Raw genomic sequence first — 13,531 nt, 5'->3', positions numbered from 1 at the left:
ACTAACATAAAAAAATGGCCAAGATTTGCAATATTCTTCTGTTCTGAAAGCAGTTTGCTTTTGTACCCCCTGCCTGCATAATCAGTTTCCCTGGGATTCAAAAACCTTCCCAATACCTTGTCACATGGCAAAGAGATTTACATTGGCTTCAGTCACTGGCAGGCATTTCTTTTATTCTTTCTTCTGATTTAATTCCCAGCTTCCAAAGTGGTACAGTGCAACTTAGGTGGTGGTAAAGTCATGACCAGGTGACTACTTTAGGAAATACTTTGGGTTACAAGACACTGTAAAATCTGAATTTCTTTGTTATATCAAAAGATGTGGAATATAGTGTGATCTGCAAGTAGCTCTGAAATTATCCTTAACACTGATAAGTAAAGGTGAAAGCAAATAAAAGCAACTATTTAGAAAATATAAAAACAAATAACACAAAGTCAGAAATGAAGGAAGGTCATCTTTTCACCTGCTTATTGTAAAATTAGATGTAAAGAGTTTTCTCAGTCCCTGCTATTCAGCTGGCAAACTAATTAGTCATTAAATTAAATATGAGAACTTTGACCCTGTTCTTAGTATGACTTTTATTTTCTTTGCACACTGGAGAAAAGCCAGATCTAAAGTCTCACTTGTTTATCTGATTCTTTTTTGGTGATTTTGTTAAGCATCTGCTCAGGTGTAGATCTCCTTTCTCTTCCTTCTTACCACCCTCATCCCTTTCACTTTCTGTTGTTTCACTTTTAAACTTTCAACTTCTCAGGTTGGCTTTATTTTGCACTTTTGACTTTCACTATATCCAGTTGTATCATTAACAAGCAATTAATATATTTCAAGATAAAACACTGTTCTGACCAGTCATGTTTAAATACTATGTTCAATGTTTTTACATACTGAGACTTCCTTTTCAATCCAAATAGGAAATTTAGATCTCTATCACACAGTAGACAAACAAATAGATGAGAATTAATGCTGGGGGTTTATTTCTAATCTCTTCTCTGAGTAAAGGACAAAGGTTCCCAAATCACTTCTGTGGCCATAACTCATCTTGGAGCACCCCAGCCTAGCCTGTGAGGGTTGCTCTGACATTATCATAGTGTTAGCAGAGTACCTAGGTGAAATTCTGTGACCTATGGAATTATACACGAGATTGGATTACATAGTTTGTTCAAAATCCTCCATCTTACAGATCTCAGAACACAAAATATTATTTCTAAGGACTTGCAGCAAAAACAAAGGAGAGAGAATAACCCATAGCTAAGTTAAAGAGCAAGAGGGGAGAGAGAACAAACTAAGTTTTCCCTTTTTGCTCTCAGCCCTCACAAAGCTGGGACACATCTTGGCAACATAACACATCAGTCTTCCCTCCTAACTGGAAAAGTCTTTTTGAGGGGTAATTAAACATTTATGCTGCTGGAGAGAGAAATTCCCAGACCAAGTACAGGCAACAAAGTTTCTGGCCTTGGCCTGGCAAAATTATATTGTCAATACAATTTTTAATTTAAAGCCAGAGACACAGTGGGAACAAGGACTTGAGAACAGCAAATAGAGGGTAGAACTTCAAAAAGCACTGTAGCTAACAGGTGTGGTAGCATTTTCCAGCATGCTGCTGGGCTCCCAGTGCTAGCTAGGTGGTATTTCAAGAGGAATTGTCTCCTACAGTATTAGCCAACAACCTCTATGTATTTTAAGAACAGACATTTTAGTATCTGCTCTATTTTTTCTCCACAGTAAATACACAGCAAAAGTGCCTGCAAGCTCCTGTCCCCCATTTTTAGAGGCCTTAGCACGTTTTAAGGGCTATCAGAGTTGTTGTCTCTAGGAGCTCTCCACTGCAGCTGCAAATGGCACAGCTGGACCAGACCAGCTCTGTGCTGTGCTGATTAAATTAATAGACAATACCCCTACAGCCTGAATTTTATTCAACTCAAATCAAATAGGTTTTAGGAAGATGAAGGAGAGGGGAAACAATCAGACAACATAGGGTGCTTCAGTTATTGCTGCTACCTTTTCCTGAAATGTTTCCAGGACATTTTTGCAGTTGTTGTTCTGCTTTTATGGGTTCAGATTTCTAAGTACTCCCAGGTTGAGCCTCCCCCTGTTACCAGTGTAAAATGTTATGCATTTCATCATATAATTCTGGAAAATGCAGACATACCTTTGAGGCTGTTCTTTAAATAAAAAAAAAATGCATTCAGTTTTGAAATTATCTATAAGGATACAGTTTTACTGTACCTAATATGTTTCTAGTAAAATGTTTATAATCAAGCAGATACAGTGCATAATTGTATAGAGTCATGCAATTGGATAACTATATACTATAGTAGTAAATGGTTATTATGATGCTCCAGCTATATGCTGCTGTTACTCTGGATCCTTTTCCTTTGCCATTATCTTGCAATATGCAGAGTTATGATTTCTTTGTGCCTGATAATCTTAGTCATATTTCTATCTTGCTGAATCGTGTATACACACAGATCCTGGGATAATACCCTGTTTCCCTTGTGTATCTCCCATTCTGATTTAGCACTTTTCTAGTCTTTAATGGAGGAAAAGGGCTTTATGGTCCTCTCTGCACAGTAATAAAAGTGTTAGTGGCAAGTAGGTAGCTAAGAAGATTAACTACTCGTGTTTCAGCTTTTCCTCAGTAGTTGTTAGCTCTTCTGAAAATGCTAATCAGGAGACAGTAATAGTCAGGATGCTTTGTAATTTAATGCATTTTTACCTTTTTGCTCAGTAAATTCACTCTTGCTACACAGTTTCCATTTTATAAGTTAAATTTAAGACATCTTGTCAAGCTTTGTATCCTACAAAATTTTTATGCATAGTGATTCAGTTTTAACAGTTTGTTCTCCTTTCATACTTCTTCAGTCCTTGTGGGAAATTGGGTAATAGTGAAGGACCTTGCAGAAGAAAAAGGAATTGTTTGTCAAGGTACAGTTTTGAAGAACCCCAGAGATAAATAAGAATGATTTTCAGTTCTCATCACAAACAAAGTCAGGAAAAAGCCATATTCAGTGAGATGACAATCTGGGTGTGTAAAAGGAAGAGTGTGAAGCACAGTTTTCATTTTGATGAAAGAAATATTCCAAACCTAGTTTACCTACAATGTCACACACATGCTCTTGGAGCCAGAAATAGTGTACATTTATTTTGTTGTGGATGGTTCCATGTTGTTGCAACAAGATCTCTACAAAACTCTGTGTAGTTGCTTGACAGTGGTAAGTGACCTGTTGTACATCTGACCTTGAAGATTAACCTGATGGCCCAGGGCACTGCTTCCTGTAATCCTAAATACTTAGGGAAGACTCACATACCTACTTTGAACCAGTGGAACTGCAGTATGTGAAGCTGATAGGAAAATAGTGAGAGTGTATTTAAAGGCCACAGCCAATGATGACAAAGCAAAGCAGGAAGATTTAAATCAAAATTATCCAAAGCATCAATTTTAATAAAAAGTGTTTCAGTCTGCAGAAAATGGCCTTGATTTAAATCATCACTCTAGTTTTATTTTGCATTTGTCCTTGCTTTCCTAAGGAAAGGTTAATCCACATTAAGTAGTAACTATTAAAATACATTAATTAGCAAGTAAACATGCATTTTTGCACTCAGTTTGATTCTTATTTTTAATAGGATATATTATAGTAATATGCATTTATTAAAGCAATTATATCTCACAGCATATATTTGCTCAAATGATTAGTTTTTAAATTTCTCACATGTTTTAATAGATTCTCTCAGTTTAATGATGGACAATTATATAATCTAATTTCACTTCTATTAAACTAGGCGTTTACATTTCATGCAGATGTCCATAGTTTAAGCCTGGAGATTTTAGTGAGACTAAAGCATTAAGGTCCTCTTGAGACTCTGCTGCCTGCACAGGAGGAAAATAACAGGGACTATTACTATTTTATTTCTATCTAAGGATATGAGCAGAAAATAAATGATACGTCAAAAGCCTTGATAATAACATCATGTCAATGTACCCATGTTCCACTGGTAGAAATCCCCTTGTGGATCCTTCTCCTGCTGAGAAGAACTTGGGGATCATGGTGGGTGACAAACTTAACATGAGTTAAGTGCCAAGTGCACTTGCAGTCCAGAAAGCCAATTGTACCCTGGGCTGCATCTCAAGAAGTGCAGCCAGCAGGTCAAGGGAGGTGATTCTTCCCCTCTACTCTGCTTTTGTGATGCTCCATGGAGGCCCAGGAGAATGTTTGGAGGGCTGAGAGAGCTGGGGCTATTTAAATTTTATTTTGGCCTTTCAATTTATGAAAAGGGCTTATAAGAAAGATGGAAAGAGGCTTTTTACCTTGATCTGTGGTGAGAGGCCAAAGGTAAGAGTTGTAAATTGAAAGAGCATAGATGAAGATTGAACATAAGGAAGACATTTTTTACAATGAGGGTGGTGAGGCACTTGAACAGGCTGCCTAGAGCAACTGTGGATGCCCCATACCTGAAAGTGTTCAAGGACAGGCTGGATGAAATTTGAGAAACTTGACCTAGTGAAAGATGTTCCTGCCCATGGCAGGGAGGTTGAACCAGAAGAGGTTTAAACTCCCTTCCAACCAAAACCATTCTGTGGTTCCCTGAAATAGCTGAGTATTTTATGTATTGCTTATTCTCTCTAGAGAAGGAGATCACTGATGGGTGAAGGCTGGGGACAACAGCCTCTACCCACAATTAAATCCTGATTTTCTGCAGAACAGCACTGACAGGTGTCTTCTGAGACCCCTCACTAGGCTGGGCTCTCCAGGTCAGACAGGCAGTCTTGTGCAGTGCAGGGATCCCAGGTTTCCATGCTTGAGCTCAGTGTTGTCAAGAAAAGCCTCCTGGCCATCTCTGGCTCCTATTTGTACTTTTTTTTTTTTGTACTTTGTGCTAGTGATCTTTGGTGCTTTGAACACCCTGTTCCAACCACTTCACTGGTCCCTTTGAATGATTAACTCAAGATGACCAAATTAAGAATCTCCCAGCTCACATGCTGATCATATTTGCTGTAGTTATCAGGGAACACACATTTAAGTCTATCACTTGGTGCCAGGCCAATAGCCAACACTTCCAGTACCAAGACTGGCAATTAGATGGGTTCACATGAGCATAACACTACTAATTAAACAGCAGCTGTGTTAATCAAGATACCAAAAGTAATTTATTGGAATAAATATTTTATTAGCATGTCCATCAAAAACACAAAATAAGAGGTTTTAATTAATTCATTTGCAAAACTATTCACACAGTGGTGGCTGTAACTCTGTTTAAGGACCTGGAAACAGTTCTCATCTGTCAAAGGATATATTCCCATTTTATCACTTCTTGTTAATGCTGCTGTAGATATCAGTTACCCAGCCATAACTAGTTGTTTGTTAGTTACAAGCCAGGCATTGCTGAGCCCCTGAGCAGCAATACCTGGCAATTGATGCTAAAGAGCTCTTTTCTCTCCTTGTTGCTTTATTCTTTCAGAAACATGCATTCTGTCATTTAACTACAGAAAGTTATTGTTGGATTATGGAGGATTATGGTTAGTCACCTCATCTCTTTTTTACCCCTTGAAATGACCATGAATTTGAAAGAGGGTGAATATATATATATATAATTTTTTTTTTTTTACTTTCTCCTGATGTTAATAACTAAACAGATAGGGTAAATGTTGTGTTTTAAACAAATATATGTCATAAATACAACATCTAGCAGTGATTTCTAATGCTGAGAAATATAAAGAAATATATTTCTGAGAAGTAGAGAAAGGCTGCTGATTTTGCAAGAAGGTCATAGGTTAGGCAAAGTGTGTTTCAAACATTTAAGAGAGTGGGACAAGATTAAGGAGAAGGTCTGCTGAAAGAGCAAGATGAAAGCTCTTAGGACTGTTAAACTCAGGCTTGTCATGACCCACATTTTTGGGAAGACTTTTTTTGAGCACTTTTCTCTATTGTTTTCTCTGTGTCAGGTCATTTATTACTCATTGGAGTGGAAGTTTTGCTGTGCTTTATCCACTTGTCCAACATCTTAGATATTTGAGAAATCTGCTGGAAGCACTTAAAGAGATATGTTTTATATAATGTGCATGGATATAGAGTATACATGAACATATAAAGAAGGAATTGCATTTATAAAAATAAAGTTAATTTAATACAGAATGCTACTAATAAGAAAAAATAAATACAGAATGTGAGAAGAGTGAAAAATTCTAATATTTGATCTTCCTTCACAAACATTTGACCCACAGCCTGTACTACAATTCATTTCTATCATGTTTATTATTTGTTCAACAATTTTACTCTTCGAAGTATTTTAGTCATGTTTAGGAAGAAGAAACAAAACCCAAGTGACTTTTGTAGTCAAATTGCATGACACAAATGGTGATCAGGAAACATTGTAAATAAACAGGTGATATCCTGTTGTGAAAAATCACCCATGTTCTGGTTTTTCCATGGTACCAGTGCAATATTTTTTAATTATATGTAACCTTCAGGTGGCACAAGCACTGCATCTCAGTTTGTCTTTTGGTCTCTTGGAAGCCTTTATATTGTATTGTTTTAGTTGTCATGCCTGAAAGGTGCTCTAAACTGTGAAGTTTAGGGGAATAATGTGCCTGGTCTGTCAAGGAGTCTGTAAGCCAATGCTGGCCCTGGATGTGCTGGCAGATCCCATTGCCATCAACAGCAGGAGCTGCACTGCTGCCAGTCACCCACACAATTCTCAGCAGGTAAATGAGCAATGGGGATGTGCAGCTCAGCCTTGGATCCATCCCAGCCATCTCCAGTGAGCTCCTCCAGAGCTGGATTGCATTTAGAGCTCAGAGCATCAGTGCACAAAGTGCAGCTCACCTGAGAGAGGCTGTGGCAATAGCACCCAGCAAACTGGGCACAAAAAGCAGTCAGGAAGCTGCTGATGGCACAGAATGAGAGAGGAGTTGGATGAAAGTCACTTTGTCAAACACCATGAGGTGAGTGCCCTGGAGAGGAAGGTGTGCAGGGCTGTGCCACAGCCTCATTCACAAGCAGCTCACATTCAGCATCCTGTGCCTCATTCTCCACGGGAAGATTAATCCCTTGGAGAAGGATTAAGATGCAGTCAACTAGGGCCACTTTATTTCTGAATGGGGAAGGCCACACAGGGATTTAATGTACTTTATCTTATGTGCATTGATTTCACAGCTTTAGTTAATTCATCTTAACGTGCCTGAATTCCCTTGTGTGGACAAGCTTTGTCTGCAGAGAGGCTTTTGGAGCTGCTTGTAAAGCTCCTCGTGCAGCCCAACCAGAAAGCAGGTTGGAATGATTTCTCTGCTTCTGAAGGAGCTTATACCTGTCTAGATACTATTAAATTACCTCTTTCTCAGATGGCTGATCCGTGACATCCTTAGAATAACTATTTTAATTAGATTTTTTGAATGGACCAGAGAGAAAGGAGTGTTCTTAAAACTAATCTCTGGGCTATTTTTGAAATCTCTCATGAAGAGTCTTTTCAAGGCTTTCAGATAGCATGAACTGTGTACAGCTGCACCAACAATATTTTCTCAAGATTGGACATGTCTGGCAATGCAGTTTAATAGGTTTCCTTGCCCAGTAGGATTTTCTTCATCTTTGGTCATGGTCATAAGAAAACATTTTGTCTATATGGATAAGCAGTGAGTGGAGTTTCTATTTCTTGATCCTAAAGACCTTAATCCCTTCCTTTTGGTGGCACAAGTGACACAGATCTGGGTTAAGGAGGATGTTTTAGTGGGTGCTGATGTCAAAATAATGGCATGGTTTGACTGTTGTTCTCTGGGGAAATGATACTGTTCATTTCCTGCACAGTTAAAGTGGATTACCAATAGGTATTTCCTGATGTCAGTGAATCATAACTCAGTTTTACTGTTCAGTTACATCATGAAAATTCACCTATCAATTTGAAATTTTGCCTAGCAGTTCTTCACTGGGACACTTTATGTAGCACCAAAAGACATCTCTTGGTGGATTCCATAAAAGTGTTACTATGACTTAATTCTGTAGCAGTCAATAAATATTTTGGCATTTTAGTAAGCATATGAGGTGCATAGGGGCCCCCCATCCATCTGGGAAGTGCCATGTGAGAACAGAGGTATTGAAGAACAAAGAAATGTAAATAATAGCTGAACATCAGGGTACAGATGTTTTCTACCAGTATTACTCAATAGCAGCACTCATCAATACTTTTCCCAGTGGAATTAGGAGGATATTTTAAACTAAAAAATGCATATTTATATATAAAATATATGTTATGCAATATGAGCAAAAGAGAGGAAATTAATTTAGCTGTTTGTTATTGTTTGCACAGAAATTTGTAAATGCAGGACATAGAAGTAAATATCTTTAAAATTTAGCTATATATACCATTGTAGTAAAAGCTTTATAAGTGTTCAAAGTGTTCTAATGATGGCTTTTCCTCTTTTTCTCCACCCAGCTGATTGGATTTGTGTATGCCTGCTATGTGATCAGTATTTTCATGGAGGAGGAGGACAGCTGTAAGTACTGATACACACCTCACCATCTCTGCAGCCAAGGTCCCTGGGCTGAGGCTTAGTCTGGCATTGAACTACCAAGGCAAAGAACAAAGCTTGGAAAATGGCAGGATCTGGCATTCATGAACACAACCAATTATGCTTAGAGACATACTTATTTAGGTACTAACAAGTTACCAAGGTGCACTTTCTGAATTTCTTCACAGAGATTTGTGAACCTCTTGCATGAGCCAAACACAGTGATGGAAATTATGTGACCCATGTTGCATACATACAGATATATATTTGTGTATGTACATTTACATTTGAATCAGAGCTCCTGAAGCCTCTTAATCTGTTTTTCCAAATGACTGCTTTAAAATTAATGGAGAGGACAGACCAAGCCATTTACAGTGTGCAGTATCACTCTGATCAGTAATTAGGTAAACCTGATCTGTGCTTACCTAGGCCATGTATTTAAAATTCTGACCCCATATTCTTAACTTGCTTTTGTTAATTAAATCCTTATACACATGCTCATATTGTTCCTAAAGTTTGAAAATGTGCACACCTTAAGAAAGTATTTCTCAAAAATTCATTAGGAAAGTATTGGAAAAATCTGAATATGCTGAACATTTTGGTGGGATGCTGTGTGAAAAGTGGTTGTGGGAATTGCCTGAGGATGTCACCATGTCCACATGACTAGGATGGCCATTGGTAAAAGCAGTAGAGAGAATGGAAAAATATTGGATGAGCAGAGGAGAAAATACAGCAACAAATTTAAAAAGGGGCAACGTGTGATCATTTAAATTACTTCCTCTCATTTTTAAGGAGGTAAACAGTAAAACAGCTCTAGTGGAAAAAAAAAAAAGAACTAATGTCAATGGTATTTTATGGTTATAAGATAAATAACATGCAATCAAATATTTATTTATAGTCTTTAATTTATAAATAATTACACAGTTGTTTTGTTTATTCACAGGATAGGTCTAGTGGGTGAATATCATAGGAAAAACTACTTTCATTTGTAATGTATATTTGTAAAGTATTTGATAATACCTGGGAAATTTTATTGAAAACATAAGTTGAGTAATCCATGTCTGTGAATGAAAAGCAGATTGTTTCATTGAAAACAGTGTGAAGGAATACAAACAAAATATTTTTCCATTGCTACAAATGATACAATGTTCAGTTCTCCATCATAATGCAACAGACATTAGTATAAAGAGTATCTGTACCTGGGAAGACAGAGTCTTCCCTTTTTACACAAATGACACTAATGCAACATAAAATATGTTATATTGTTGTAGGACTTGCTTAGCCTTTTATAGTGTGCTTCACCCACCCTGTTTTAGGCATGTGTGGAAGGCAAAACTCCCAGAATACAAAATTCCAAAGAATACATGTTCATGGAAAATGCAGTCATGTGCTACAGAATGTTTGTGGTTTACATATTCGAGGCTCATGAAAGGGTTTTGTCAAGTTAAGGGCTCTGTTCACTTTGAAATCATGTCTGTTTCAGAAGAGATGGGGGCTGATTCATTTTCCTCTGATGGTGAACCCACCTAATTGTCTTTTGAGGCTTTTGAGCCATACAATATAGATGGAAATTTAAATTACTGAGAATGGAGAACAGGTAACATATTTATCAACCAATAAAACACATCAAGTGCTGAGGTGATCCAGTGTGTAGAGCTAACCCAGTTCCCATTCTCCTCAAATGACTCAGGGGTCTGCATTTAATTTCTGCTTGTCTTTCAGAGGTGTCAATGACAATTTGTTCTTCTGTTACAAGTGAAAATCACCTCACTTATCTGGGAAAATATGGTGCAATGTCCTTTGTTAGGAATGGACAATTTTCCCATTTCACTTGTATCTCTACACTTGATCTTATACTTTTGTGTGGATAGGTTTTTTTTGGTTGGCAGAGAATGGCCTGGGGCAGGGGCAAGAGCAGTGCACAGAGGAAGGAAAAAGAGGAGCAAAGTGTAATAGATACAGCTAGGAGATTTTACAGCCATTGGAAAGAAGTAATTTCTGATTTGCTACTTTTTTATTGCCTTCTAAGATTCAGAATTGGATCAAAAGCAAATAAACACCCCTTTAAAATCTCACTTTGTGTCTTGGTGCCCGTTTGTGCTTTCAAGCCCTCTATGCTTATAGATAAATACATTACAGACAAATGTTAACCACTTCACAGGAATCCCACAGATATGTTTTGAATAAAGAAACATCTGTTTAAGGCACAGTGAGAAGATTATTTGGTTTGTTCATTAGCTGACAATAGGACTTATTATGGAGAAACTAACATTGCTAATTGCAGCATAATGGACAGAAAATTATTCTAGGTGTAAGCATAGTGGTGCTTTGAAACAGGTTGAAAGTAGACAGTGTTTACATTAGGATAAAAGTCCAAAAACCTTCAACTAAGACCAATTTTATGCATTTTAATATGATGCAGCAGATCTTTTTCTTAGGTAGATGCAGCTATTCCTTCATATTTCAGCAGTAGTTTGCACAGAATAAATCCTCAGCCATCTGAGTGTCAAAGCCTCCCTAATTAAATATACTCTGCAATATTCAGTGCATCGAGTTAACCCCTGTTCTTGGTCTAAAACCCATCAGGCAGACTTAAAAATTAATAATAGCTGCCTGTTTAGCCTCTGTGCAGTGCTTAAATGGATTTTGAGCCTGACATTTCAGCTGATGGACACTTTTCTGAACAGTAATAATGCCTGAGGAAACATTTTTTTCCAGCTATTGCTCACCTTACCTACATTTCATACTGTAGTTAACTTTTACTTCGAAGGAAGATGGTAGCAGGTCAAAAGGAATGAAAAAGAAAAGGGACATATAAAAGGCACACTACAGTAGTGGGGTTAACACCTTCCATCATTCATCCTAATGAAAAAGTCTATTTATATCTCTTCCCTTCATTTTTTCATTTCTTTCTTTGTAGATCTATCAATCTCTATAAGCCCTTTTGAAGGAGTAGAATATGTGAAATCTGTAATCATAAAATCCTGTCACTATCCTGTTTGTGAATCATTTTCTCCTAAAAATGAACTCAGAAACTGATTTCCACCTTGTCAGAGTTACTGTTTTAATTCAGTGGAGTCTGGAGACTAGGCAAAATACATTGCTAAAATCATTATTAAATTTCTAAATAGTTTCTGGACTTTTTTGGGAAACAGTTGATAGCACTATTGCTAAATACCAGTTCATAAAAGTGACACTGGCACATGTCAGAAGTGATAGTTCTGTACTGTACTGGATTTTATGGAGTGGAAACTGATTTGTAAACAAATTGCATAAGCAAATAACAGTGAAATCAGAGGGGAAGATTTGCCACAAAATTACAGCTGTGATTTCAGCATTTTTGTAAAAATGAGGCTGAAACACCAAAAGGCAAATCCAGTGTAACTTAATCCTTTTTTTGCATGGGCAAAAATAAAGGAAAGGACTTCCATTCACTGTGAAGATTTATCCCCTAAATGAAAACTCAAGAACAAAATTAATGAAGAAAAAAGACACCTTTTTGTCTGTCCTCTGTGCTAGTCGTGTTCAGAGCACAGCTGTACTTCCAGAACAGAGAGGAAGACGAATTTGTTTTTACAAATTACAAGTTTCCCCATATTGTGGTACCAATATGACCCTCCATATGCTCTCATTAGAAAGATATTAAGGAAAGCAAGATACATTATTACTTCCTCTGAAAAACTGCTGCATTGCCTTATCTGACACATGGCATTACATTCATACACACCATTGAGCATCTGTTGGCAGTAATCAAACAAGAGAGAAAGAATTTTATATCACATTTAATTTAATATTTATAGTTACACAGGAGGTCCAGCAGTGATAAATTTCTTATAAATAGGCTATATTTTTGAAAAGTGAATTAAAAACTAAGTAGCAATAGCTAATGTTAAAAATATTTGATTACCTTTATGTATAAGTATCCAAGTTTCATTAACTAAGGAGATTTTGGGAACCCACTATTACTATCTTTGCATTAATTGCAGTTATACATGCAGTTGAGTCCATTTACCTTCTGAGAAGAGAATTTTTGTGATAAAATGTTTAATATCAAGGATCACCAAGAAGGAGGATTCTGCACTACTCTTCTCTTGGGCAACACAAAAATCAAACATTCCCCAATCAACAACTGTCCTAAATTACCTCCTTGAAAATGAGGACTTAACAAATCTTGTCAAACAGCAGCACAAGGCTTTAGCACTCACCACTCTCACCTTTAAACCGTAAGGACTTGGATCAAAATGTGCTGTTCCTGTCCAGTGGATGGGCATACTTGACATAGACTTGTAAAATGATAGTAAATTTTACTGCTTGGCAGTGAAACAACACTATAAGCTGCCACATTGACAGCATTCTGGAAAACAGGAGTGACTAGCAATATTTTTGTAAGGCTTGAAAGAAGTTGCATCTCTCTGTTCATCTGGACAAGAAGCCCAAAACCCCAGAACTTTGATTCACCTGTTTTGGAGAAACAGCAGAGCCAGGTATTTTTGCCAGGTATACATGTTGCTATGCACAGAATAGCAGTGGATTCATAACCAGATGTATTCTGTAGTTCAACTGAACATTTTTCTGAAAATAAAAAGTGACCTCTTGCAGAGATGAGGTGTCCAACACACCTGTCCTCAAAGGTGGTCTGTGACATCTGGAAAGCCAGGGAGCCCAGCCAATGCCACAGGTGGCTCCTGCTGCCCCCTGCACTGAGGTGCTGCCCACTCAGGGTGGCTCCTTCCCTGCTAGCAGCCTCTTCATCATCAGTCATCATCTTGCAGATGCCTACCATGAACTGAAGGAGAGGTTTTGGTGTGACCAGAAATGTCACCAGGGGCTTTCCTCAGTTCAGCTGTGACCCAGGACAACCCCACCAGGCTTTTAATGGGGACAAATGTCCAGCTGCAGTTCCTGTAGACTCCAGAGGTCTGTCCAGCTGGAGTTGGTTGATTAGATGCAGACTCATCTGTTTACAACCCTACTTATACCTGACTCCACTTTCTCCTGTAGTGGAAATATAAAGGACAAACCTCTGTCCCAACA

At 37.7% G+C, this 13,531-nt stretch overlaps 1 protein-coding gene across 2 annotated transcripts in view; it reads left to right on the top strand.

Moving 5' to 3' along the window:
- The window catches only part of NKAIN3 (sodium/potassium transporting ATPase interacting 3), a 328,068-nt gene that overhangs the window by 294,369 nt on the left and 20,168 nt on the right, over positions 1-13,531 (top strand). For both annotated transcript variants that reach the window (XM_056484372.1, XM_056484371.1), the window contains exon 5: positions 8,422-8,482. In XM_056484372.1, coding sequence (XP_056340347.1) covers positions 8,422-8,482 — 61 coding nt within the window. The remainder of the gene's footprint in view (positions 1-8,421; positions 8,483-13,531) is intronic.

This window comes from Oenanthe melanoleuca, chromosome 2 (genome assembly GCF_029582105.1).
Source record: "Oenanthe melanoleuca isolate GR-GAL-2019-014 chromosome 2, OMel1.0, whole genome shotgun sequence".
In the NCBI taxonomy this organism is placed as follows: domain Eukaryota; kingdom Metazoa; phylum Chordata; class Aves; order Passeriformes; family Muscicapidae; genus Oenanthe; species Oenanthe melanoleuca.
This window is presented reverse-complemented; position numbering and strand designations above follow the sequence as displayed.